The sequence below is a fragment of the Gorilla gorilla genome, chromosome 16 (genome assembly GCF_029281585.2).
Source record: "Gorilla gorilla gorilla isolate KB3781 chromosome 16, NHGRI_mGorGor1-v2.1_pri, whole genome shotgun sequence".
In the NCBI taxonomy this organism is placed as follows: domain Eukaryota; kingdom Metazoa; phylum Chordata; class Mammalia; order Primates; family Hominidae; genus Gorilla; species Gorilla gorilla.
This window is the reverse complement of record NC_073240.2, coordinates 90,681,723-90,709,086: the sequence shown is the minus strand read 5'-3', so window position 1 is coordinate 90,709,086 and position 27,364 is coordinate 90,681,723. Positions and strand designations below refer to the sequence as shown.

Genomic DNA, 27,364 nt, shown 5'->3' with positions numbered 1-27,364 from the left:
TTAACTAATTTTCAGGCTTTATTTGGATTTTACCAGTTTTCCAATTAACATCCTTTTTCTGTTCCAGGGTCAGGTCTGGGGTAGCACATCACAGATGTCTCCCCAGGCCGCTCTGTTGTGTGACAGTGTCCCAAATATTCCTTGTTTTTCATGTGCCCTGTATGAATTTCATAATCAGAAAAAGAAAGGACAGATGATGATGCAGATGATGATGATGATGTTGATGATGATGACTTAGGTCTGGGAATTCCTTCTGATCTCACTGGGAGGCCAATGATCCCCCTGTTTCTCTGTTCAGCAGAACAAAAGGAGAAAGGCCCCAGTATCAACGGGACACACAGAATTTGGGGCACCCTGATCCTCCTGCCCACTGCCTTAGCCTCTGCTCCTGCCGCTGTCCCCCAGCCCGACGCGGGGAATCTTTTGGGGCCCTCGGCTTGGGTTGGGCCCCCGCCAGTTGGGCGAGCGCGCGGGCGGTGCCCGAGTCAGCTGCTCCGCGCCCCACGTGGCCGCCCCGCCCCCCTGCCCGGGTCTCAAAAGCCCCGCCGGCCTCCGAGCGTCCGAACCGCCCGCTGCCAGCCCGGCCAGGCACCCCTGCAGCATGGCCTGGAACACCAACCTCCGCTGGCGGCTGCCGCTCACCTGCCTGCTCCTGCAGGTGGTTATGGTGATTCTCTTCGGGGTGTTCGTGCGCTACGACTTCGAGGCCGACGCCCACTGGTGGTCAGAGAGGACGCACAAGAACTTGAGCGACGTGGAGAACGAATTCTACTATCGCTACCCAAGTAAGTCTCGCCGCCTGCAGGCCCAGCGGAGGCATATCCGCGCCGGTCCCCACCTGGCCAAGGGCTCGGCCCAGAGCGGGGCAGAGGAGGGGATCTACCCTGCGGACTCCGCATCTCGCCGGCCTCTGCAGGGCATGCGTGGGAAACTGTCAGATGTGCACAAACTCCTTTTCCCCGTGAAAAACTCGTAGGGAAAACACCGGGATGAGGTTTTTATTTGACCGCCCTCCCAGCCGTCAGAGCCCCCCAACAACCCTGTCAGAGAGCCCTGCTTGGTATCCTAAGAAGATCCGAGTCCTCTCGCCCCATTACCAAGCAGTGGATGACCTGGCTGCCTTGTCCAGAGGAGCGCTTACTCCAAATAAGCGCCAGCCCTGCTGCGGGCAGAGGTGTTGTGGGACCACTGGTGGGCCAGGAGGCCAGGACACCCACCCCCTTTTAGCTTGGAGAGGGGAAACAAGCGCCCCTGAATCTTCTGGTGTCAGCGGTGCTGTGGTTAAGAGCATGACCCTACAATCACACACCTCCCTTTCTCTCATGCTCTCGTGGCTCTTGCCACAAACCAGGTGGGTGGCCTCAGGCAAATGCCAACCTTCCTAAACCTCAATTTCCTCATCTACAGAATGAAGATAATGGTAGGACCTCCTTCACAGGGGTTGGGGTGAGGCTGTGGCGAGGAAGTGCATGTAAAGCTCTGGCAGAGTTGCAGTGGGATCCTTTCTTCAGAATGGAGCAATTGCTACAAGAGCACCAAACACAGGTGCCCTAGGACTCAGGAGCAGGGAGAGCTAGCCCAAGGTCACTCTGAGCTGCCCGACCTCTGGACTCCCAGCCCGGGGCTCTTCCCAAAATCAGAATGCCCTTGTACTTTCTGATTTTCCACTCCATCCGCCATCAGCCAATGACAATTATTCTAGCCGGTGGTGTTCATGTAGTCATTGACTGTTAGCTTTGAAAGGGACCCTAAAGCCCCTCTCTAGCAGCCGCCTATATCAACTGGTATTCCCTCCACACCTTAGACATTCTCGGCAACAGGGGATTCTCTATCTCCAAGAAAACAACTGCACACTTTCAGAATGGCAGCCTGCATGAAAAAAGACTGCGTTTGGGGGGCTGCAGGCTTGGTGGGAGCCAGCCATATTAAGTGGCTGCCAAAAAGTTATGGCTATCATGGGCTGCATTTAATAGTTACATGGTGCCTAGAAGGGAAGTAATAGATAAGGGGTGCGCCCCCTGCTGGGGAGACCACAGTTTCTCCTGGGCTCCATTTAGGGCTGTTTTTTAAAAGATATCTTAGACAGCTGCAGCCTTGGGATTCAGGCTCCAAATCCACTGTTCACATTGTCCACCTTTCCTCTCCTCAAGGGGGGGACTTTCCAGCAAACAGTGAGGCAGGCAAGCTTGAGACCCTCCTTTACCTGTTCTTCTCCCTCCCTCCCGCACTTGCTTCCCACTTGACCCCAGAGCATAAGGGGCAAGAACTCCCATGGGCGTTCACAGGTCCTCAATGTGTCTGGGGAGTGGAGGACCTCAAGACCTTAAATAGGCTGGGTGCGATGGCTCACACCTGTAATCCCAGCATACTTTGGGAGGCTGAGGTGGGAGGATCGCTTGAGCTTGGGAGTTTGAAGCTACAGTGAGCTATGACAGCACCACTGCACTCCAGCCTAGGTGACAGAGTGAATCTCTATCTCTCTCCCTTTCAAAAAAAAAAAAAAAGAAAGAAAGAAAAGAGGGAGAGAGAGACCCTATAATAGGAGCTGCAGAACCTCACCAGTGGGGAGGTAGAGTCCTTACATCTCCCCAGCTCTTATCCTCCTCCCACCACACTCGCCCACCCACCTTTCACACCCCAGCTTAACGTGTTCATGCAACAAGTGCTTATCTGTAGTGTGATCATACAATTTATCATCATCAGAGGACACCTCTGAGAGTGAAGGTGGTGCTGGTAGTAATTTGCTGGGACCCATGGATAAGCCATGACTGTCCTGGCAAACCAGGGCTATGGTCACTCTGGATAAATAAGTTGAATATCCTGGGTCTCTGTCCCCAGACTTTTTGGAAGCAGAGAGGGGCACCGTGGCACCCAGGGCCTCAGTGGGACCAAGTGCTCTGAGCAGAAGTGATCTGTGATGGCTTCCTGGGAAGTGGTGGATGGTGAGGAGGGGAGAAGCCGAGCAGCCAAGGGGGCCACTAAAAGGGGGTGCTGTTGCGAGGAGGGGCAGTGGTTCTGTGTGGCCCAAGAGTAGGGTTTGTGAAAGGGATGGGGTAAGGATGCTAACAGGGTGAGAGCCCCAGCATCAAGGAGGGCCTTGAGTTTCCCCTGCTAGTTCTCCTGGAGAGCTCTTGGCCACTGGAGCAGGAAGCAACAGAGGAGAGGGGTATAGGGAAAGAATCTTGGCAAGAAGTAGTGGCCACCCCTCCAACCGCACGTGCATTCTCTCCTTTAATCATCACCACCACCTGTGAGGGAGGTGGTGTGATGACCCCCATTCTACAGATGAGGAAACTAAGGCCAGAGAGGAGAAGTGTCTTGCAAAGGTCACTCAGCTGGGAAACCAGGGAGCGAGAGGAGCAGCCCTGGGGTCTGAGCCCACACTCCTGGCCCACTCTCCTCCCTAGTCTCAACCTTCCCCCTTTCCCCCGCTCCACTCACCGTGGCTGTGGTTAGGAGTTAGACGGCACAAGGCTTCCTGGCCCATGTGAGTCCCCAAGCCTGGGTTCCTGGGCAGCGAGGTGATTCCTAGGGGATTGGGGTGAGGGCAGGCTCCAAGGTGCCTTCCCTGTTCCTGGATCCAGGCCATCAGCAGCTGTGCGGGCCTCGTTTCTACTCAGGGGATTAGTGAAGCCTGCTGGGCATCTCCAGTTTCCAGAGGAGTCCAGCTCCAGTTCGCTTGGCCCGAGGGTAGCTCCCCAGGCATGGGCCCTGCAGCAGGTAGCAGGCATGGAGCCAGCTGGGGACTCACCTTGGCAGTGCCCTCGGAGGCCCATGATGCAGGCAGTGGCTGTGGCTGCTAAACACGCAGCTTCCCTATGGGCTGGTGCTCCAGGGTCTGGGTGAACCGCTGAGGGCAGTGGCTTCAGGGAGGCTAGCCCAAGGAGAAGCCACCAGGGCTTGGACTCCAGAAGCTCCCTGGAAGACGAAGGGAGGAGTGGGACACATTTCGGGAGATGACCCAGGGCGGAGGAAGCTCTGGTTTCAAACACCGGAAGGACTGTGTCATGAGGCCGAAGCAGGCTCCATTTGATAAAGGACGAGCTTACCCACAGGCAGAAGGCAGTGGAACTTTAGCATTAAACAGATCCCATTCGGGTGCATCACTGCATGGAAGAGCCAACCACGTCGCCACAGTGAGCCTCAGCATGCCCATCTTAAGGTAGAAATGTTATTTAAAATACAAGATCGCTAAGAAGATTCAAGATGACAGGTGACTGGTAGGGCACTCATCTCCTGGCATAAAGGGAGAGGACAGTAAATGCTGCCACTGGGCTTCCCCAGAAGGGAGTAAGTGCTCCTTCCATGAAGGTGTGTAAGTATCAGCACCTCGTTAGAAACATGGTGGAGTCACCTCTCCCTATATTAGTTGGAACTATTATAGCATTTAAATTCTTTTGTGCACTTCCCAATCACAAAATGCTTTTTGCCTGCCCTGTCAGGTGGGGCATTTATAATTTCCATTTTGTGATGGAGGTAATGGAGGTTTGAGAGGAGCTGGACACTCTCAGCCAGCCAGTGGCACAGGCAGGGTCACAGCCAAGCCCCCACCCCAGGGCCTACCTGCTTTCCAGGGTCTTCTGTGGCATTGCTGCCCCCTGACCATCTCCCCAGGAGATTTTGCAGTGTTGATGTGGAAGAGGTGGGCATGGAGTCTTGGGGGAATTGGGGAACTGGCCAGTAGGTCTCCAAGAAAACAGTTAGGCTGGGCTGCGAATGGGAGGGGGAGGGGGGCAGCACCCAGCCCCTGGAGGGCACCATCCTTCGTGTGCTGATGCAGCAGAGGGCAGGGCTGCAGAGGCCCATTAGTGTGGGACACTTTGTTCCCCTAGACTCAGCCAGCCTGGTGGGGGACTCGTCTACAGAGGGAAGCAGCAGGAGCTAGAATGGGGCTGGGGGCTGGGAGTAAGGGGAGAGGGAGAACAGCTGGGTACTGGGAGTAAGGGGAGAGGGAGAACAGCTGGGTACTGGTGTCCCCTGGAGGCCAGAGTGCCAGCCCTACCCCATCAGGGACCTCCAGGTTGAGGAAGCCAGTTCTGGGCAGCACAGCTGGAGTCACCAAAGCTGGGGAGGGAGACTGAGGGTCAACTTCTGTTGACCCTCAGCAAGTTGCCAACCCAATGCAACCTTGTCAGTCTTGAAAGAGGAAAAGAGAAATAATAACTTATATGAGGGGGCAATTGCTAAAGAGCCAGCTGCCTTCGCATAGGGCTTTGATTGGGTTATACCATTACATGTGTGCTACAAAGCTCTGCAGTGAGCACTGTCCAGGGGCTGTTACTATCTCCCATTTGACTGACAAAGAACCTGTAGATCTGAGAAGTTCTGTCCTTTGCTGAAGGTCCATACGGTTTGGACCCTCAAATCGTCACTATTAAAAATCTTTTTTTTTTAAATTTTTATTTTTTTGAGATGAAGTCTCACTCTGCTGCCCAGGCTGGAGTGCGATGGCACAATCTCAGCTCACTGCAACCTCCGCCTCCCGGGTTCAAGTGATTCTCCTGCCTCTGCCTCTCGAGTAGCTGGGATTACAGGCGTGCACTACCTTGCCCGGCTAATTTTTGTATTTTTAGCAGAGATGGGGTTTCCCCATGTTGGCCAGGCTGGTCTCGAACTCCTGACCTCAAGTGATCCACCTGCCTTGGCCTCCCAAAGTGCTGGGATTACAGTCATGAGCCACCGCGCCCAGCCTAAAAATCATTTTAGGTAGCATCAAACTTTATGAAACAGAAATTAATAAATGGATACATTTTGATGCTGAATTAAGACCAGTTTGACAGATAAAGAGAAGGGAAGCAAGAGGACAAATTGGGGAGGTGCCCAAGGAGAAGGAAGTGGGTGTCTGTGTTCCTGACGGAGGGAAGAGAAAAAAAGAGACACCCCCAGACAGAGTGAAAAGGAGAGACAGGGCACCCACCAGAGCAGAGAGAAGAGCAGGTTGAGAGGGGACAGGCAGGGAGGATGGACCAGGAAAGCGAGGGCTCCCTGCTCCTGCTCTCAGGCCACACAGAGGCCAAGGCAGCCCTGAAACCACACACACCTTCCCCTGCAGCAGCGGCTCCCTTGGTCCTCTCCAGCTTCGCCCCTGCCAGCATGTCGCCTCTATACCACCAGGCAACTGACACCCTTCTCATCGAAAGGACCCCACTTGCGGTGATGCTGTCTTTCCCCAGGGGCTCCTCCCACCTCCCTGCCAGCGTGTCCTTCGTCTTCTCTGCTAGCTTCAAGGCACAGCCAGTTCTCAGCTTGTGTCTCTCTCTCCCTTCATTCCCATATTGCAACTCACAGCTCTATTTGCAGGCCTGCCCAATCTCAGACCTCAGCTCCAAGCCCCCACAGCCAGGCTCCATTTCTCCCCCTAACCCCTGCCCACCAGCCCAGCCCTCACCCCCCTGGTCATCTGAAATTCACCACGGCCAGGCCAGACCCAGCACCTCCCTCCCACGCAGCAACCTCTTCCCACTGCCTTGTGTTTGTCAACAGCACTGCCATCCTGTCATCCTGCCAACTCCCCTCCCCGCTTCTGGAATTGTCATCTGAATTTGTCACCTCCCTCTCTTTCACACCTCTCTTCCAGTCTGTCACCCATCAGTTCTTCCCAGAATAACCATAATACCATTTATGGTGCTTCACATACATCAGCTCAATTTCTTCCACAACAGTTAGAAATGTGATAAACCCTGCAACACGATCATACATGAAATCATTTGCGCACATTGAGAAACCTAAGCCGAGGTGTATTTGTTCATGTAAACTCAGCACCGATGCTAAATTCAGAGGGAAGTTCAGAGCACCACCCTGGGGCAGGGCCCACAGCTCTCCCGCACTGGCTTGTACCCCTGCCCTTCAGTGTGCCAAGCCCCCTAAGCCTCCTCCAGGTAGCTGCTAGCTGAGGGGTCTGTGGCCTTGGCCTGGGCCTCAGGGAAGCCTGGAAGGGAAACAGATGAGGGCAGGCAAGGTGCAGGCAGCTGTGCCATAAGCATTGCTCCTGCAGCCTTGGCCAGGCTGCAGTGGGCACCAGAACCTGTCAGCCCTCCTGGTGGAAGGCGGACTGAGGGGGGCTGCAGCCCTTCCTGTGAAATCCCACCTGAGCTCCTGGACCACTGCTCAGCTGGCACACCCGGGTGCTTCTGAGACAATAACAATCATTCATTCATCCATAGCTATTAACTGAGAGTCGACCTTGGCACTCTCCTAGGTGCTGGGAATACCACAGTGAACAAAACAGGCATGGCTCTGCCTTCTTGGAGTTTTATAGCATAGTGGGATAGACAAACAAATGTGTAACTTCAAATTATAACAAGAACCGTGAAAGAAAAAAGGATGCCATAAGGGAGAGAACCTAGGAAAGAAAACAGGGTGCCAGAGGGGGAGAACCTATCTTAAATGGGTGGTCAGGAAGGCCTCTCTAATGAGGTGACAATTTGCTGAGATCTGCTGGCCATTCTGCAGGAACAGCATCCCAAGTGGCGGGAACACCATAGGCAAAGACCCTAGAGTGTGGGACTGAGAAGCAGAAGGGAGGCCAGAGCAGGTGGAGCACCAGGGGAGGTGAAGATGTGGGGAGGTAGAGATCCCCTGGGAGGCTGGTGGGTGAGGGAATAGGAATCCCCCAGGAGACAGGTGGGCGGGGCTGGGACAGGCCTGTCAGGGCCCTGAAGTCTCTTTTCCTTTTGACTTTTTACTTGGAAATAATCCCAAATTTACAAAAAGTTTCTCAAACAGAAATAGCACAAAGAAAGCTACACTCTGGCCGGGTGCAGTGGTTCACATCTGTAATCGCAGCACTCTGGGAGCCCAAGATGGGCAGATCACTTGAGGCCTGGAGTTTGAGACCAGCCTGGCCCACATAGCAAAATCCTGTCTCTACTAAAAAAAAAAAAAAAAAAAAAAAAATTAGCTGGGTGTGGTGGCACATGCCTGTAATCCCAGCTGCTGCAGAGGCTGAGGTGGGAGGATCGCTTGAACCCCAGGAGGCAGAGGTTTCAGTGAGCTGAGATTGCACCACTGCACTCCAGCCAGGGCGACAAAGTGAGACTATGTCTCAACAACAACAACAATAAAAGAACACTGTATACTCTAACTCACACTCAGCTATTTGCTCACTCTTTCTCTACACGGATGCACACGCACATACACACATGCACACATACACATGTGCGCTTTGTTTTTCTGAACCATTTGAGGGTCAGTCACATACGTCATGGCCCTCTACCCTTAACTATTCCAGTATATTTCCTAAGAACAGGGATATTCTCTTCCATAACCATAGTAATCAGCTTCATAAGTTTCCATTAATGCAATATCTTCACCTGTTTATATCTTATTAATATAATATCTTAATCTGTTTATATCTGATTTTCTCAATGGACCCAATAATGACCATTATAGCACTCCCCCCCCCATTCTCCCAGCCCCACCAAATACAGAATCCAGTCTAGAGTAAGGTATTAACTTTAATACCTTTTGTCATGTCTTTTAATCTGGAACATTTCAAAGTTCTTTTATGACTGATACTTTTCAAGAATACAGCCTTTCCCCTTGTTAATAGCATGTTCCTCGTTTTGTGTTTGTCTGATGTTTTCTCATGATTAGATTGGGTTCTGCAGTCTCAGCTAGAATCCCACCTAGGGGATAGGTCCTTTTCAGGGTATCACATGTGGAGGCATGAGTGATATTAATTTTGATCACCCAGTCAATATGTTGCCCAGTATAATTACTGTTATTTTCTTCCCCTGCAACTAATAAGCAGTCTATAAGGAAACCCTTTAAGACAATGCGAATGTCCTGTGCCTACTCAAAATTTCCCCCTGCATTTAGCATCCACTGATTGAATCTTTACCATGAAAATGATGATTTTCCAACTCTAGCACTTTTTCCATATTTAACAGTGTAGCCTCAGCATTCTACTGTAGGCAAGAGCCCTATCTGCTACCTCATTTATTTGTTTACCAACTTATTATCAGTATGATCTCATGAGTTCCTTTTTTAATGGTTTTAATTCATTATAACACATAATTGCTTTGGTGCTCAGATTGTCCCAGATTTGGCCAGTGGGAGCCCTTCCATCTGGCCCCTGTGTCCTGTGACATCTGCGGTTCCTATTTGTGTGTTATGCTTCTGCAATTCTCTTTGCTTCTCAAAGCTCTTTGTCTTCTGTTATTTTCTTGGAGTTGAGAACCATGCAACATAAGCGCTGAGAGGGCAGTTAAGATCATCCTAATACACCCCTTTAGTTTGGTCGTTGAGAAAACTGAGGCTCTGAGAAGGGAAGTGGCTTGCCAAGGCCACATTGTGAGTTGGAGAAGACTTGGGTCAGAACTCAGAATTAGGCCATGCCTGAGTGAACATAAACGATGACATCTGCCCATTTAGATCACCTACTATGGGGTAGACACTGTGCTAGATGCTTCTTTACATACACATCTGTGTTTAATCCCCACAACATCTGTGATGTAAGCATTGCAGAAGCAGGTGCCAAGCCCCGAGTTAAAATACTTAACTTTCCCAGAGTCATCCACCCAGAAGATGGAGTAACCGGGGTCCAAATTCAAGTCTCAGTGATGCGGGGATGTGTATCTGCTGGAGTCAGTGGTGGGATATGGGGATGTGATCAGCTATAACTGACGTGCTTGACCTGTCCAGGCTACTCCTTGGCCAGATGAGCATTGATTCTCCATAGCAAAGGAACAGGATTGCGGTGGAGAGGGCAGGGCATCATAGCCTCAGACGGTCTGGACTATCGACCTTAGACCCTGCGTGTAACCCACACCTGGCCCCAAATTCTGATGCCCAGCTGCCACCTCCAGCCTGGACCAGCAGAGCCACCCAGGGAGGAGGGTAGAACCAAGGAGCTTCCATCTCTCAAGGAGGGTGTTTGGAAATCTCTTGGCACTGCAGCCCAGTGGTTTAAATAGGCTAAGGTGGGGGCCCACCTCGGGTCCCCCCCAGCGCCTCCCTTTCTAGAGAGGCCCTTATGAAGGAACTGGAGGCTTACCTTGCCCAGCCCCAGGGTTCAGATGTGGGGGTGGGGGTGGGGGAACCGGGTTAGGATGGTGGAGCAGGGAGACGCGCCAGTGGCGGGGAAGACTGAGGCGCTACCCCGGCCTTCCTGGCCCAGACCCAGGGCTGGGACGAACCTTTGCCAGACCACCGAGTCCCGGGCTGCACTGTCCCCGCAGGCTTCCAGGACGTGCACGTGATGGTCTTCGTGGGCTTCGGCTTCCTCATGACTTTCCTGCAGCGCTACGGCTTCAGCGCCGTCGGCTTCAACTTCCTGTTGGCAGCCTTCGGCATCCAGTGGGCGCTGCTCATGCAGGGCTGGTTCCACTTCTTACAAGACCGCTATATCGTCGTGGGCGTGGAGAAGTGAGCGCGAGGCGGGCCCCGGGGGCGTGGCGGACTGGGAGGGATGGGGCTGGGCAGGTAAGCCTGAGGGAGGAGGGCGTGCCCATCGGCGGGACCGGGGCTTGAGGCTGGAGGGCAACTCCTCCTTTGGGCCACACTGGGCTTGCGAGAGACACACACACACACACACACACACACTCTCTCTCTCTCTCTCTCTCTCTCTCTCTCTCTCTCTCTCTCTCTCTCTCTCTCTCTCTCTGTCTCTCACTTCGCTTCCTGATCAGCGATTCTCCAGGGTGGGAGTCGTCCAAGTGTCATACATAGGAGGGTCTCCCTTCCCCTACGACAAAGGCTGCAGGGACTTGAGGCTAGACTTTCCTCTGGGGGCAGGGTCCGGCCGGGCCCGGCACATCAAAATCGCCCAGCCCCGTGTCCCGAGAGACCGCAGCCCACGGGACTCTGGTGGGAGAACTGGGATGTCTGCGCCAGCCTCAGAGGCTCCTTGTGAAGGAAACACCGAATGGGGACTCCAGCCAAATGGAGGTACCTCTCTCCCTGCCTTGCTTCACCGCCCCCACCCACCCCAGGGAACAGGTGCTGGAAACAGCTGTGAGACAGGTGTGGGTGTGGAGTGTTAGGGCTGAAGCCCCGCCCCCTCCTCAGCTTCCACAGGTGGAGCACCCTACTGTCACTTCTCAGCTCCATCCTTCTCATGACTTCTCTATGATGACTTGGCCTGATGAGCACCACCAGCCCCTTCTTGTCAGGTGACTCAGCCCCTCCCTCTGTTCTGCGGTGACCTCCTCCAAGCCTCAACACACCTCCCCAACCCACACCACCACCAACAGGTTATAAAATAAATTCACCCAAAGCCAACTTGCCAAAAAAATCAATGGAGAAAGTGGTCAGCTCACTGAATGACTCATTTATCAAACTCTCTATCCCACGGCAACTTATGAAACCTATAGCAATTTGTGTTGCTCTGGTCCTACTCAAGAGCCTTTGGGAGATTTTTCCTGCTTTAGCCAAGTTTTAGTTTATTGGAGGTTCTTCTTTAAGTCCAGTTTAGACAGACTTTTATTTCTGTAGACACATGACAAGGTCAGCTAAAGAAAAAAAAATGTTTTCCTCCATTCTCCCATCCTTCAAGAAAAAAAAATTAATTTGAGAAAAGTAATCATTGGTGTGTGAAAATGAACATTCATTAGCTCACTCATAAACTGTCCACAGAAAGGGCTTAGAGGCAAACTGGTATAAACCACCTTTAAAGGGCAAATCCCTGCTGTTACTTTTAGGATACCAACGAGATATGATAACCAGGTGTCTGAAATCTAGGACACATGTCAAATATTTGCAAAAAGTTACTTCATTCAAGCCAGATAATTAATCCACGAATTAAGAGAAACAGGAAAGATAGTTGACTGGATATGTGTTGGAACCAGTAAACAAGTCTTTTTGTGTATAAGACCCTTGACACGCATATCACCCCGAAGTTCAAAATGCACAAGAAATTATCATTCCCAAAACCATAGATCCAAAGTATAAAAACACCTGTAATATATATCATTGGCCACCACAGCAAAATAGCTATGGCTAAATGAATTTTTTTAATCTCAAAAAAATTCAAAGGGAATTATTACAAACCGTGAGTTAACAGGCTTTTGGTGAAGCAGTTGTTCAGCAAGTTGGTCACTTGAAAAACTGAGTTTGGACAAATTGGCTCTCAGGAGATTGATTTTTCAGCACCTGACTTGGAGCTGATTTCTGGTGCCCGGGGCTGGGATGAGCATGTTGTCCCCAGACCTGACCTTGTGGATCCAGAGATGTGGACCCTCTGCCTGGCTTCTGGCCTGTCCCTGCTGAAGAGTCTTCTAAGTCCCATCTGTCACTGTAGAAAGTGCCCCTCTTCAGGCCCTGCCCAAGCCTCCTCGGCCCTCCTGAGATGTGGCATCTGGATCTCCATCTCCCAAATGCTGATAGCCCAAGGGATGGGCCTTTCTGTTCTCTCTCTCCATTTTTTTTTTTTTTTTTTTTTTGAGACTGAGTTTTGCTCTATCACTCAGGCTGGAATGCAGTGGCGCGATCTTGGCTCACTGCAACCTCTACTTCCTGGGTTCAAGTGATTCTCATGCCTCAGCCTCCTGAGGAGCTAGGATTACAGGTGCCTGCCACCAAGCCCAGCTAATTTTTGTATTTTTAGTAGAGATGGGGTTTCACCATGTTGGCCAGGATGGTCTTGAACTGCTGACCTCGTGATCCACCTGCCTTGGCCTCCTAAAGTGCTGGGATTACAGGCATGAGCCACCATGGCCGGCCAATCTCTCTCTCCTTTCTAATGGTCACTTCTATCAAGATGAATCTTCCAGCTGCAGTTATGGGATCTTGGGCAAATAACTTAGCCTCTCTAATTCTCCATGTCTCATCTAAATGATGTGGCTAACGACAGTGCCTGTCTTGTATGGCTCAGGGATGGCACAGGAGGGCATATACAGTACTTAGTAGATACCCCAGAGCCTAGCAGTTAGGAACTGCCATCGCTCATTTAGCCAGGCCCTGCACTAGGCCCTGGGGACACAGCGGTGAATGAGGCAATAGTGGAGTGGACAGTCCAGTGAACTGGCCCTACAATTAGTTTCATTCTCACTCCTCACCCCATTCTCTCTCTCACACACACAGCCCTGAGCATGGAAGGGGAAGGGAGTCCCTTCTAGATGTGACAGCCCCCACCCACCCCATCAACAACTCTCCCGGCCTAAGAGCCACACTGAGGGTCTTGCCTTGGAATCCAGAGGACAGCTTTGCTGCTGGCAGGGGACAAGGAGGCCAGGCTTGGGCAAAGTGGGCACATGGATGGAATCAGGGTCTACACAATGTCCACTCAGCTGTCTGCCTCTTCATCAGCCCTCTGCTGGGCTGGCAGGGTGTTCAGGGTCCAGGCTTGAGCAGGACCTATGTACCTGCCCCTTTGCCTCCATCCTCCCTGCTGGCCTTCCTGCTCCCTCCTTCCATCCAGTACCACCCCAGCTCCCTCCTTCCTGCAGGAAGGCCCCCCTGCCTCTTCCCTGGACATAGATCCTCTTCATGGGTAAGGTAAAGGAAAGATCCCAATAGCAAGGCCCTGGTCACCAGCAGAAGAGGTGTGTGCAGAGTGAGAGATAAGGATCTAGAGGCAGAAACTGCATCTGGTTGGAGGAAACAGGAAGACTTCCTGAAAGAGGAGGCATTAAAAGGAGGTTCTGGAAAAGCAGGTAGAAGCTGCAGGGCAGGGAAGGACCCCAAATATGGGGCGTGTTCAACAATAGCAACCAGACCACATGGTGCCCTGAGCCCAAGCTGTCTGCAAGCAGTGGGGGCCTGAGATGGGCTGCACGGGAGGTGGGCATCTGGTGTGTGCTGCTGTACTGGTCCTGTCTCGTGCGGTTTCTTTTCATTCTTGGAGTAGCTCTAAATGTTAGGTGCCCATTAGTGTAGATGATAAAACTGAGGCTCAGAAAGGTTAAGCCACAAGCCCAAATCCATATATGACCAAAGTCCAGGGCCTCCAGTGCCACTTTTTGCTGTTGTCCCAGCTTCTCCACTGGCCTGTCTCCCCACAGCCTCATCAACGCTGACTTCTGCGTGGCCTCTGTCTGCGTGGCCTTTGGGGCAGTTCTGGGTAAAGTCAGCCCCATTCAGCTGCTCATCATGACTTTCTTCCAAGTGACCCTCTTCGCTGTGAATGAGTTCATTCTTCTTAACCTGCTAAAGGTGAGCAGGGCTCAGAATGGGGATGAGGTGGTGGGGGTGCTTTGGGGGACAGCAGGGTATGGAGAAATAGACAGCTGGGGAGACATGCCAGCCTGGCGAGTCACTTAACCTCCTGAACGTCACTCAGTTTTCTCATCTCTAAAGTGGGAGTAATAATATCTACCAGGCAGGTACCACAGTCCACCTAGCCAATCAATCCAGCACGTGGGCAGAGCAGGGCTTCCTTGAATGTTGTTTTTTTCCCCCTCCTTTCTTTCCCACACATCACATGGAATGAATAGGATATCCCGGCACATACTCTTGCACACATACCACATTTCCAGATTCCTCTGCCAAGAAAAGGAATCCAGTGTATTGAAGGGGCAAATCTGTAGGACAGGATCCCAGGTGAATGGCCAAGGTGGCCATGGTGTGTACGACACAGCACCAGAGCTGCCATTCACATGGGCCATGATGGGAGTGCTGCTCCCTCGGGGAGGTCAATTCAGTGGCTCAGATAAGAGGCACCTTAGACCTCTGACTCTATCTCAGAAGCCTCCTTGGTGCCTTTGGACAGTAGGGGATCTCACGTAGAAACTGAACCCTTTTCTTAGCACCCTCCTCTTCTACGTTTGGACTCTGTCTGGAACTCCCCCTCCTTGGCAGGGAGTGATTTAGGTCACCCTAAATTCAGTCATTCATTTTGTAGTTTTTTTCAGCTACCAGATTAGTCCAAGCTACCATATCTCTTCCTCCTGACTCATCTCCCCGGCTGCATTCTTGCCTTCCTTGCCCCTAAGGAAAGTCATCTCCAGCAGCCAGAGTGCCCTATAAATAATGCATAGAGAAGAGGCCAGGCACTGTGGCTCATGCCTGTAATCCCAGCACTTTGAGAGACTGAGACAGGCGGATCACCTGAGGTCAGGGGTTCAAGACCAGCCTGACCAACATGGAGAAACCCCGTCTCCACTAAAAATACAAAATTAGGCCAAGCGTGGTGGCTCACGCCTGTAATTCCAGCACTTTGGGAGGCCGAGGCAGGCAGATCACCTGAAGTCAGGAGTTCGAGACCAGCCTGGCCAACATGGCGAAACCCTGTCTCTCCTTAAAATACAAAAATTAGCCGGGTGTGGTGGCGCATGCCTGTAATCCCAGCTACTCGGGAGGCTGAGGCAGGAGAATCGCTTGAACCCAGGAGGCAGAGGTTGTGGTGAGCCGAGATCACGCCATTGCACTCCATCCAGCCTGGGCAACAAGAGCAAAATTCCATCTCAAAAAAAATAAATAAATAAACAAATAAATAAATAATGCATAGAAGACCATTCACCCACTGAAAATCTATCAGCAATTCTAACATTTCATTCAGGAGAAAATTCAAACTTGTTATAAGGCACTTCCTGTTCTGGCGCCAACTTTTCTCTCCACATGTTGTCTACTCTCTCCCCTTCTTATTGTCTACTCTCTCCCCATCTTCCTGTGCTTTGTCATAGTGTGCTGTCTGCTCTTCAGGCACAAAGCTGGGTCCCACCTCAAGGCCTTTGCAATTGCTGTTCCCTTTGCCTCCAAGGGTCATCTCTCAGTCCTTTGCATTACTGAATCTCAGTATGCATATCCCCTTTTTTTTTTTCTGAGATGGAGTCTCACTCTGTTGCCCAGGCTGGAGTGCAGTGGCATGATCTCAGCTCACTGCAACCTCTGCCTCCCGGGTTCAAGCGATTCTCATGCCTCGGCCTCCCAAGTACCTGGAATTACAGGTGCACACCACCATGCTCAGCTAATTTTTGTATTTTAAATAGAGACGGGGTTTCGCCATGTTAGCCAGGCTGGTCTTGAACTCCTGACCTCAGGTGATCCGCCTGCCTTGGCCTCCCAAAGTGCTGGGATTACAGGCATGAGCCACCACTGTGCCTGGCTTACCCCTATTTTATAGATGAGAAAGCTGAGACTCAGAGGGGTTAAGGGGCTCACCTAAGGTCACACAGCTAGTAGAGGCATCTGCTAGGCTGGGAGTCGAGAATCCCAGCCCTGTCAACAACCAGCTCTATGACCTTGGATGACACACTTACCTCTCTGGCTGGGTTTCCCCCATCTAAAGTGAAGGAGTGAGTCTGTGATTCTATTCATCTGAAATTGGTTCTGGGTGGGGAGGAAGGAGGAGGTTAAAGAGAAGGGGAGGTGAGTGTGAGGGGGACCAACATCAATCGGGCACCTGTTAAGTGCCAGGCCTTCGCCAGGGGCAAGTCGCCTGCATGAATCCTGACAACAGCCCTGCTACGGCACTAGCAGGTGGTGTAAATGCAGAGCTTGTCAAATGAGAGGCACAGAGGTGGAAACCAGTGGGTGACAAAGCAGGTAGGTCATTTGCCTCAGTTCTGCCTCTGCCTTACCTCCTCCAGCGGTATGAGCAAGTCCGTCTCCAGGCCTGGGTTTCCCCATCTGGGAACAACCAAATCTGCTGGGCAAGGACACCCTGGCATTTTGCTGATGGGAATCCCTACCTTCTCCCCATTACCAGTTGATTGGTCCGTGAAGGTCCTAGGCTCCATCCTGCACCCTGAAGAGTCCGAGAAAGCTGGAGCTCTGGGCGTGTGTGTGTGTGGCAAGACAGGGACGGCAATGAGGAGGGAGGGAGAGAAGGTGCCAGAGTCTGACAGGCCCCTTGCACCCCAGGTGAAGGATGCAGGAGGCTCCATGACCATCCACACATTTGGGGCCTACTTTGGGCTCACGGTGACCCGGATCCTCTACCGACGCAACCTAGAGCAGAGCAAGGAGAGACAGAATTCTGTGTACCAGTCGGACCTCTTTGCCATGATTGGTGAGAACTACCATGATGACCAAGGGCCACCATGATGGGTGAAGCTGGCCATGCTGGCTGAAGGCAGCCATGATGGGTGAAGGCGGCCATGATGGGTGAAGGCCACCATGATTAGACCTGATCCCCACGTGGTATGGTGCGTGGCTGCCAGTTCTCTTTGGGGGAAGGGCAAACAGAGTTTGCCTGTAGATACTTCTAGAATCCCATGTCTGTCCCCCTTCCCCATGAAGCTGAAAGAAGTTGGTCACTCATCCTGTATTTCCCCTAGAATGCCCCAAGGCAGACACAGTGGTAACCAGGGGCTGCTCTCCATCCCCTGGGCTAGGGCAAGATGTGCATTTCCACTTCCTATGTCCATTCATTCCAGAGAGGACACTGACCACACCCATTCTGGTCTCTCAAAACCCAGCCCTGCCCTCCAGGAGCTCCTCACAGTGTAGTGGAAGAGACAGCAGTGCCACCTGGAGGATCTCCCTACAGTAGAGAAAAGATTCTCCCTCCTGGCACTGTAGGAACAGGGTGGGGCATTTAGCCCAGAAATGGGGGTCAGGGTAGACTTCCTGGAGTGGTGTGGAAGGCTAAGTGGGGGTTAAGGAAGGCAGGGAGGGCCTTCCAGGAAGAGCCCCTGCATGACTAAAGCTGCAGAGGTGGAAACAGCTGGGTGTGGGGTCATCTCTAGAGCTAAAGGACAGGATGCATGCCTGAGCTGTGGGGCTGTATCTAATGCCTCTCCTCCCGGGCCCATTGGGCCTGTCTGGTCTGACCAGGCACCCTCTTCCTGTGGATGTACTGGCCCAGCTTCAACTCAGCCATATCCTACCACGGGGACAGCCAGCACCGAGCGGCCATCAACACCTACTGCTCCTTGGCAGCCTGCGTGCTTACCTCGGTGGCAATATCCAGTGCCCTGCACAAGAAGGGCAAGCTGGACATGGTGAGCATGAGGGCATTGGGGGTGTGGTTCTGACTGCCTGGGCCTGGAGGGCGCTGATCACCATGCCCTACCAACAGCTCGGAGGGGATCATCACACCCATCTTGCAGATGAGGCTGGGGGAGAAATTATTTGTTTTGAGTACATGGCCAGTTTTCAGCGGCACCCAGAGCAAGGATATTCTTTATCTTTTTTTTTTTTTTTTTTTGAGAATTCTTTATCTTGTTTTTTTTTTTGTTTTTTTGTTTTTTTTGTTTTTTTTTGAGATGGAGTCTCGCTCTGTCACCCAGGCTGGAGTGCAGTGGCGCTATCTCGGCTCACTGCAACCTCTGCCTCCCAAGTTTAAGCAATTCTCTTGTCTCAGCTTCCCGACTAGCTGGGACTACAGGTGCAGGCCACCATGCCCAGCTAAGTTAGCTAATTTTTGTATGTTTAGTAGAGATGGGGTTTCACCATATTTGTCAGGCTGGTTTCAAATTCCTGACCTCAGGTGATCCACCCACCTCAGCCTCCCAAAGTGCTAGGATTACAGGTGTAAGCCACTGTGCCCAACCTATCTTATAATCTGACACAAGCGTCTTGACATGGGCATATGTGTGCTGAGACACTGTCTGGAGTATCCATTATTTGGGGACACTATCACCATGCAGAGAGGTGGGGATTCAGGCACCTGGGGAAGAGAATCAGACACACAGACTGGCACACCTGTGTGTGTCCACACCCACCTGCAGGGAGGGACATGGAATAGGGTCAAGGACAGGGACTCTGGGGTCACACAACCTGGATCAAGACAACTTTCTGCCTCTTGCTAGCTCTGTGGTCTTGGACAAGTCATTTAACCCCCCTCACCTCAGTTTCCTCATCTGCAAATGTTGCAAGATAACTATCCTCACCTTGCAGACTTGTTGTAGAGATGGAAAGCGCTAACCCCTACAGCCAGCAGCACGGTACCTGGTACAGGTTAGCATTCAGACAGCAGCAGCTGGTGCATGCGTATGTCTAGACCCCATAGGCACTGGACGTGGACTTGCATCCATGGCAAGAACATTCAGACATGCTAGTCTGGGCACACAGGTATACATGGTATACATAAAACAACAGTGTGCTTGTTGTCAGGGCTCACCGGCAAGTGCACTAGCACATGGAAAATGCCCAGACCTGCTAGGCGGGATGGGTGGCATGTGCAGAGAGGCACAGGGAGCAGCTGTAGCAAGCCTGGGTGGGGCTGAAGTCCTCTGCAGGCTCCTGGCTTGCTGAGGTGAACTCCCAGCCATCCCTGGCTCCCAGGACCCAGGCTGCACCCTTGCACAGCCAGCAAGTGAGCTCCTCCAAGCCCGGTGCTCCAGGGAGAGGACTGAGTTCCTGCCTGCTCTGCCTGCCCTGCCCAGGTGCACATCCAGAATGCCACGCTCGCAGGAGGGGTGGCCGTGGGTACCGCTGCTGAGATGATGCTCATGCCTTACGGCGCCCTCATCATCGGCTTCGTCTGCGGCATCATCTCCACCCTGGGTTTTGTATACCTGACCGTAAGTGCCCCAGGCAAGGGGCTGGGGGCTGGAGAATGCTGAAGTCTTTGTGTTCCTGACAGTGAGCTGAGGGTTCCTAGGGAGGGGGCTGAGGGCTAGAGAATCCTGGGTCTCTGTGTATTTGAGGGTCTCTGGAATCCCGGCCTCCCCACACCCTTGATGCAGCCCCCGGCCTGAGCAGCACCCACCTCCCGTCTCCAGCCATTCCTGGAGTCCCGGCTGCACATCCAGGACACATGTGGCATTAACAATCTGCATGGCATTCCTGGCATCATAGGCGGCATCGTGGGTGCTGTGACAGCGGCCTCCGCCAGCCTTGAAGTCTATGGAAAAGAAGGGTAAAGGTGGAGGAGGTGCGGTGGGATGGAGCTTCCCCCTTCCTTCTCCCATCCCTTCTTCCTGCTATTCCTCTGGGACCCGACTGCATCTTTCTCCCTTTCCTTCCCCACTCTGGACCAATTGTTTCACGGGTCTCTCTCCCCAAACTCTGTCCCTTAGAGTTTTAGAGGCCAACTGATATGTCCGGTGTCCCCATGTTGTGGGTGGGAAGGCTGAGGCCCGTGGTACCCGGTCACATTTTTGGGATGGCAGCAAGCGGTTACTTGGCCTCTCCATGGGGCCCTGACCTGCCCCCTGTCTCCACCCCAGGCTTGTCCATTCCTTTGACTTTCAAGGTTCCAAGGGGGACTGGACCGCAAGAACACAGGGAAAGTTCCAGATTTATGGTCTCTTGGTGACCCTGGCCATGGCCCTGATGGGTGGCATCATTGTGGGTGAGCAGGAATGGCTGAGCCAGAGAAGGGGGGTGCTGCTGTAGGGCTCCCTGGGTGGAGAAGCAAAGGGAGTGCGGCACAGGTCAGCCTGAGCCCCCAGGAATCCCTGATCTCTGCACTTCTGGCTACAGGACTGGGACAATTTGGACCTCAGCCCAAGGGCCCCAGGAGGATTTTCCCAGCTGAGGGCAATGGCTGGGGTGAGCAGAGAGAAGGCACTTCCTGACATCCTGTAATCTCCAACTTTCTATAGGGCTCATTTTGAGATTACCATTCTGGGGACAACCTTCAGATGAGAACTGCTTTGAGGATGCGGTCTACTGGGAGGTGAGTTCCAGGGACTTGGCCCCCTGAAGGAGGGCAGCTGCGTTCCCTCCCCGCCTCCACTGCATCAGCTGGGCTGGGGCCTGGGGACCCAGATGCCGGGGGTGGGGGTCAGAGCCTACATTACCCTACTTCTTCATCAGGGGAGGCTGTGTCTCATGGAGGTTGAAGACTCTTCCCTGTAGACCCCAGGGCTTGGAGTGGGTGATGTGTACCTCTCTTTCTGCACACCCTAGGGGGGTGACAGAAGCAACCTATAGTCAGGGCTACAGCTGGAGTTTACTCTTGTCCCTAAAGACTCAGTCAGCTTTATTCTAGAGCAATGGTCCCCATGGTATGGTGCCCAGCACCATCAGCATCACCTACAGACTGGTTAGAAATGCAAATTCTCATGGGTGCAGTAGCTCACAACTGTAATTCCCACACTGGAAGGCTGATGCAGGAGGACAGCTTGAGCCTGGGGGTTTGAGACTAGCCTGGGCAACATAGGGAGACTCTGTCTCTACAAAAAATAATAGAAAACTTAGTCAGACATGGTGAAATGTGTCTGTAGTGCCAGCTACTCTGGAGGTTGAGGCAGGAGGATCGCTTGAGCCCAGGAGGTGGAGGCTAAAGTGAGCCATGATGGCGCCACTGCACTCCAGCCTGGGCAATAGAGCAAGATCCCGAGAGAGACAGAGAGAGAGAGAGAAGCGGAGGGGAGGGGAGGGGAGGGGAGGGGAGGGAAGGGAGAAGAGAATGAGAGAGAGAGAGAGAGAGAGAGAAATGCAAAGTCTTAAGTTCCTCAGACATCCTGATTCCAAAACAAGGGGGCGGGCCCAGCACGCTGGTTTAACAAGCCCCAGGTGATTCTGATGACAAACAAGTCTAAGCACCACTGTATTTGAGCAGCGGTTTTCAGCGCTAAGATGCACACTGGAATCACCTAGGGAGCTTTGACAGCATTCCAAAGCCCAAGCCCAAGCCCCAGCCCACAGAGACTTGGATTTAACTGCTCTGGGGTAGGGTCTAGACGTTAGAATTTTTTTAAAGCTTCCTCGGGGATTCTAACACCCAGCCTGGGTTAGGAATCACAGTGCAGTACTCAGCTTCAGTCTCCATGAGAGCCACCTGGAGACCTTCCCAGGCACCACCCCAGAGGTTCTGATTCAGTAGGGACCGGGACTCTGCAAATGACAAGCTCCCAGGTGATTCCATTACAGAAACTGAGTTCTGGACTGGGCGCAGTGGCTCATGCCTATAATCCCAGCACTTTGGGAGGCCCAGGCGGGCAGATCACCTGAGGTCAGGAGTTCGAGACCAGCCTGGCCAACATGGCAAAACCCTGTCTCTACTAAACATACAAAAACTTAGCCGGGCTCAGTGTCTCATGCCTATAATCCCAGCTACTCAGGAGGCTGAGGCAGGAAAATCACTTGAACCCCGGGGGGAGCAGAGGTTGCAGTGAACTGTGATTGTGCCACTGCCCTCCAGCCTGGATGAGAGTGAGACCAAAAAGGAAGGAAAAAAAAAAAAGGAAGGAAAGAAAGGAAGGAAAAAGGAAGGAAAGAAAGAAGGAATGAAGGCAGGCAGGCAGGAAGGAATGAATGAAGGAAGGCAGGCAGGAATGAATGAAGGCAGGCAGGCAGGAAGGCAGGAAGGCAGGCAGGAAGGAAGGAAGGAAGGCAGGCAGGCAGGCAGGCAGGCAGGCAGGCAGGAAGGCAGGAAGGCACGCAGGAAGGAAGGAAGGCAGGCAGGCAGGAAGGAAGGCAGGAAGGAATGAAGGAAGGCAGGCAGGCAGGCAACTGAGTTCTGCAGCATCCCACCCCTTTCAGCAGCTGAGGAACATTGTTCTAGATATGAAAGTGGTGGAATGTCACAGAACTCAGTTTCCTTAAAAACATGCCACAATCTGGGCTTTCTGTGACTTCAGGCTGGCCTCTCCCCATGAATCATGATTGGAGGTGCCCACCTGCCATTGGATGATGCAGGATGGCAGGATTCCCCTCATGCCTCCTGCACTGTCCCCTCATGACAAGGGTGAGGACCGGCCTGTGTCTGTGGCTCCTGGGACAAGGGGCCACCCATAATGCCTTTCACTTAGCTCTGTATTTTTAAAACCATACCAGAAGTTTTAAGGGTAATTTTAACTAATATCTACTATAAGGTAACTTCATGCACATAACGAATGTCTCTTAAATTAACTCTTTAAAAATGTTTTTAAATAAAAATGACTAAGCGCTCATGAAAGAAAATCTGGAAATACAGAAAAATAGAAATCCCGTCACCCTATGTCAAGCAATATTAATATTTTCTGGTATATTTCCATCTTTTTTTCTCTGAATAGATTTTTCTTACACGGTTGAAATTGTATTATTCACCCAATTTGGTATCCGTCTCTTTCTCCTTACCGCTCTATCTTAAGAATTGTTCTGTGTTATTACATTCCTAATAAACTTTCTTTTCTCACAGGATAATTATTTCTATTCTATATTTAATAAAGTCAGAACTTAAACTATTTTAGACACCACAATTAGAAACCAACAGATTTTATGCTAATGAAATAAATCAGAAATGTTATCAGTTCCCGCATGTAGAAGTTCCCTCTTGGTTCTGTTTTGATCTTTATAATTTATTCCAAGTTCACACCTCTCAGCTCTATATACCTTGAGCAGTACAGACGTCCCCCAGTAACCTCAGGGGATTCGTTACAGGATCTCTTGCGGGGATGCTCAAGTCCCTGATATAAAATGGCATAGTATTTGCATATAAGCCTACATGTATCCTCCCATATATTTTAAGTAATCTCTAGATTACTTGTAATACCTAACACAATGTAAATGCTGTATTGTTTTGTGTTTGTATTATTTTTATTGTTGTATTGTCATTTTTTGTTGTTGCTTTTTCTAAATATTTTCAACCTGTAATAGGTGTAACCTGCTGATACAAAATCCATGGGTATGGAGGGCTGGCTGTACCTGGTTGGGAATAACGAAGTTCTGTGCCAATGGAAGGAACACTATCAGGCAGTTCCTGAGGCCCTGAGTGGTTTACCTTGGGAGTGAGGTGGCTTCTCACAGGATGGGGATTGGACCAGTGTTCCCCAGGACCACAGATGGGGCAAGGGCAGGGCTGACCTGCCTTGCCTGCCCTCCACCTCTCTACCCACTTCTGGCCTTCCCTGCACCTTCCCCACCCCATTTTCGGACCTGTCTGCAGTTTACAGAGCTTGCCATACTGCCTTTTACCGCCTCTGCCCCTTACTCCAATTCATCTTTTAAAAGTGGGTTCAGCACAACTTCTCAGCATCCCCCAGGCTGGGTTATAAGCCTGTCGTGTGCATTTACAACTCTTACTGTCACTGGGTATTTCACTGGAATGCCTCACCATTGCTCTCATGGGGCAAGGACACTGTCTCATCCTTGCCATGCCTCAGCACCCAGGACAGTGCCTAATATAGGGTAGGGGCAGGACACCTGTGTTGAAGGACCACCCTGCTCTCCGTGGCATGTGATCCGCACGGCGATCACAAGGTGGCGCTCGCCACACACCATTTGCAGCTCCAGGAGGTTCTAGTCACCAGGGACACCCTTGCCTGGACTGGGACAGGGCCCTCGAAGTTGCATCCTCTCTCTGCAGATGCCTGAAGGGAACAGCACCGTCTACATCCCTGAGGACCCCACCTTCAAGCCCTCAGGACCCTCAGTACCCTCAGTACCCATGGTGTCCCCACTACCCATGGCTTCCTCGGTACCCTTGGTACCCTAGGCTCCCAGGGCAGGTGAGGAGCAGGTGAGCATGGGCTTGGCTTGGGGAATGACAGGGAGGTTCTCCCAGTGGGGGCCCAGCTCTCAGAATCAGATGCTACCAGCAAAGAGGCAAAAAGCAAACATCAAGAAATGAGGGCTTCCACCCCTCCTGCCTGAGGTGCAGTGGGCACACGGGGTTGGCAGGGGAGCTTCTTAGAGTCAGACAACGTGCATCCAGGACAGACACAGGAACGGGTGAAGGCACAAGGGCCTGGAAGGAATATGGAAGGAGACCTGGGGGCACACTTGGCTTTGTGACTGTGCCTGCTGGTGTGTGACTTTGAGAATCTCTTCACCCCAGAGACTGGGCCTCGATTTCCTCACCTATAAAAATGAAGCTGACAGGTCTGGCTGTATTCAGTTGCTCAGCTCAGATGAGACACACCCTCCCCTCTTTCTTTCCATCAACTAACACTTTGCCTCCTCTGTGGAATGCACCAAGCCCTTGCTCATGGCTTTCACATCTAACCTTCCCAAGATCTCTACAAGGCAAGTAGAATTACTGCCCTCATTTTAATAGATGAGCAAACTAAGGCTCGGAGAAGTTCAGGTTCTTCAAGATCACACAACTAGCAAGTGGAAAAACCGGGGTCCTTGCTGGTCATTGTTACTGTTCTTATTATTGTTATTTAACTTTTTTGGAGGCCAGAGCTTGGCAATAGCTGGGTCTGGGGCCTGAGTGATGTGGCAAGAGAGGATGTTAGGGTGCCAGGAAAGAGGAAGGTGAGGCTATGCCCAGTTGCCTTTAATGTCCACCCCATCCAGAAAAGAAAATGGTGCCTGAGAGGCTACAGCAGGACCCGGCAGTGACCCGCTGCTCTTGGCTGTCTCCCTGCAGGCTCCACAGACTGTCCTGGGGCTCCAGAGGAGCTGGTGCTGACCTAGCTAGGGACGCAAGAGCGAGCAAGCAGCACCCCCACCTGCTGGCTTGGCCTCAAGGTGCCTCCACCCCTGCCCTCCCCTTCATCCCAGGGGGTCTGCCTGAGAATGGAGAAGGAGAAGCTACAAAGTGGGCATCCAAGCCGGGTTCTGGCTGCAGAAGTTCTGCCTCTGCCTGGGATCTTGGCCACATTGGAGAAAAACTGGCTCAAAGTGGGGCTGGGACCTGGTGGGTGAACCTGAGCTCTCCCAGGAGACAACTTAGCTGCCAGTCACCACCTATGAGGCTCTTCTACCTTATGCCTGCACCTCGGCCAGCATCTCCTATGCTCCCTGGGTCCCCCAGACCTCTCTGTGTTGTGTACCTGGCAGCCTCCAGGAATAAACATTCTTGTTGTCCTTTGTAAAATGGTGTGAATGCCCCAATGGGGCCAGTTTGAGAGAGAAAAGGACCCAAGAGACCTGCTTCTGCCCCAGCCCTTACCTTCATCCAAGGGTACCACCCACACTGCAAGGAAAATCATCGCAGGCTGAACAGGCAGAACTTGGGTGCTAGAGCCTGCCTTCAGCCTGGGGCACCCAGCAGGGCTCAGCTCTGGGCTAGGGTCTTGCTTCAAGGCCCCTCCATCAGCTACTCCAGAAACTCAGCCCTTGAGAAAGCTGGCATCTCTGTTGTGCCCTCCATGTGGTCCTGCTCTGGGCACTCCACCAGGGCTGGGAGAAGGGAGGGAGGGCTCCTTTGGGCCCGTCTCCTCCTCCCCATCCCTTCCCTTCTTTCTCTCTGCCAAGCCAGCCTTCTTTTCCCCGGACAGTGGGGTAAGGTTTCAGGAGGGTAGATCTCCCAGGCTCACCACCACCCTGGGCAGAGTAATACACCTTCCTGCCCTCAGGGGCTCACAGTCTAGCTGGGAGACAGACCGGACCCTCAGAATCCATGCTGAACTCGGACAGGTGTGGCTGGACAGGAAGTCTGTACCCAGTTGGCTTCTCAAAGCAGGGCCACCTGAGCAGGGTTCTGGAGGCTGAATAGGAGTTTACCAGAAGGATGGCAAAGAAACAGCATGGGCACAGACCCATGGGTAGGAATTAACACGGTGAAGTCTGCTACTGGCTAGAAGAGATGTGAGGCAGAAGTGTGCCAGTTGGAGAATAAGACTTGGAATCCGGATCTTTTGTGGAGCAAAGGCTCCTGGGAAGAAGGGGTGAGGGAAAAGGGAGGAGGTCTCTCAGCCTCCAACTCCGCCCTCCCCCCCCTTGCAATTCACACACACACACACACACACACACACACACACACACACACACACACGGCTGCATGCCTCTTACCAGTGCAGGGGGGAGGGGAAGGAGGGATCTGAAATGCAACCTATTCATGTACCCGCGATGTAACACCCCTCATTTTCCATGCTGGGTAAAGACAAAAACCCTTTACAACCTGTTTCTGGAACTTGTCAGCAGCTGCCAAGAGGAGCATGTTAATTAAACGTCGGTAAAGATGGAAGCCGGAGACCCTGGCTCTAATTGGACAGTTTGCTTCACCAGATTGAAAAACATTGTGACAAAGGAGGAGGTGCGCGGCGCTCGGCAGGGGTGCGGCGTGGCGGGGAGGGAGCTGTGGCTTTGATTTCAGCTGATCTGAGCCCCAGCCTCCCTCCCCCAGCAGAGCCGCCTGGCCCAGCCCCATATGCCTATGAAGGGCCTGGGAGGGGCCCGCAGCGTGAGAGGGTGCGGGGTGGCGTGGGGGGCGGGGTGCGAAGGGGTGCTGGGGGGGGTTCCTGAAGCCCACCTCCCACCCCTCCCACCCCAATCCCAGGCACCACCAGGCCAACAGTATTGGGCCCAACCCAGAGCCAGGCTTTTAGGGCTCTGGGGCTCACCCCTCCTCCTGATCACATGACCTGGGTCCTGGGGGCTGCACAGGGAGGGGAGGGGGGCTGCACAGGGAGGGGAGGGGGGCTGCACAGGGAGGGGAGGGGGGCTGCACAGGGAGGGGAGGGGGCCAGCGCTGGCTTCCAACTCCCTCCTGTGCAATGTGCAGGCTACACTAAGAGCCTATGCCCAGCGCGTCTGTTACCAGTTGAGGATAGCTGTCCAAGTTCTTGGCATTTTGAACAAAGAATTAGACAAAATGCACAAAGCAAGGCAGCAAAAGCAGAGATTTATTTTAAACGAAAGTACACTCCACAGGGTGGGAGCGGGCTCGAGCAAGAGGCTCAAGAGCCTGGGCTACAGGATTTTCCGGGGTTTAAAT

General features: G+C 52.5%; 1 protein-coding gene and 1 long non-coding RNA gene across 3 annotated transcripts; one reads left to right on the top strand and one right to left on the bottom strand.

Annotated features, from left to right (window-relative positions):
• Positions 1–715, bottom strand: LOC129526908 (uncharacterized). Its single transcript, XR_008671705.1, has 2 exons — positions 643–715; positions 1–157 (listed from the first exon to the last, which is right to left on the bottom strand). It is a non-coding gene; the product is annotated as an uncharacterized lncRNA (long non-coding RNA).
• On the top strand, positions 525–25,522 carry RHCG (Rh family C glycoprotein). 2 transcript variants are annotated; one of them, XM_019011269.3, is made up of 11 exons: positions 525–785; positions 10,182–10,368; positions 13,944–14,094; positions 16,744–16,891; positions 17,659–17,825; positions 19,212–19,349; positions 19,551–19,687; positions 19,998–20,122; positions 20,376–20,449; positions 24,065–24,206; positions 25,073–25,522. In XM_019011269.3, exons 1-10 carry the CDS (start codon positions 602–604, stop codon positions 24,191–24,193), a joined length of 1,440 nt encoding a protein of 479 aa, XP_018866814.2. In that variant the 5' UTR covers positions 525–601; the 3' UTR covers positions 24,194–24,206; positions 25,073–25,522. The 2 variants fall into 2 exon arrangements, with proteins under 2 accessions (XP_018866814.2, XP_004056786.2); XM_004056738.3 differs by having other exon boundaries at positions 24,065–24,217.
• The last annotated feature ends 1,842 nt before the right edge of the window (positions 25,523–27,364 follow it).

Bases quoted from the DNA above. Each gene is read 5' to 3' on its own strand.
- RHCG (XM_019011269.3), top strand. From the start codon at position 602: ATGGCCTGGAACACCAACCTCCGCTGGCGGCTGCCGCTCACCTGCCTG. The intron at 14,095-16,743 runs GTGAGCAGGGCT...CTTGCACCCCAG, and splicing joins TTCTTCTTAACCTGCTAAAG to GTGAAGGATGCAGGAGGCTC. The intron at 16,892-17,658 runs GTGAGAACTACC...TGGTCTGACCAG, and splicing joins GGACCTCTTTGCCATGATTG to GCACCCTCTTCCTGTGGATG.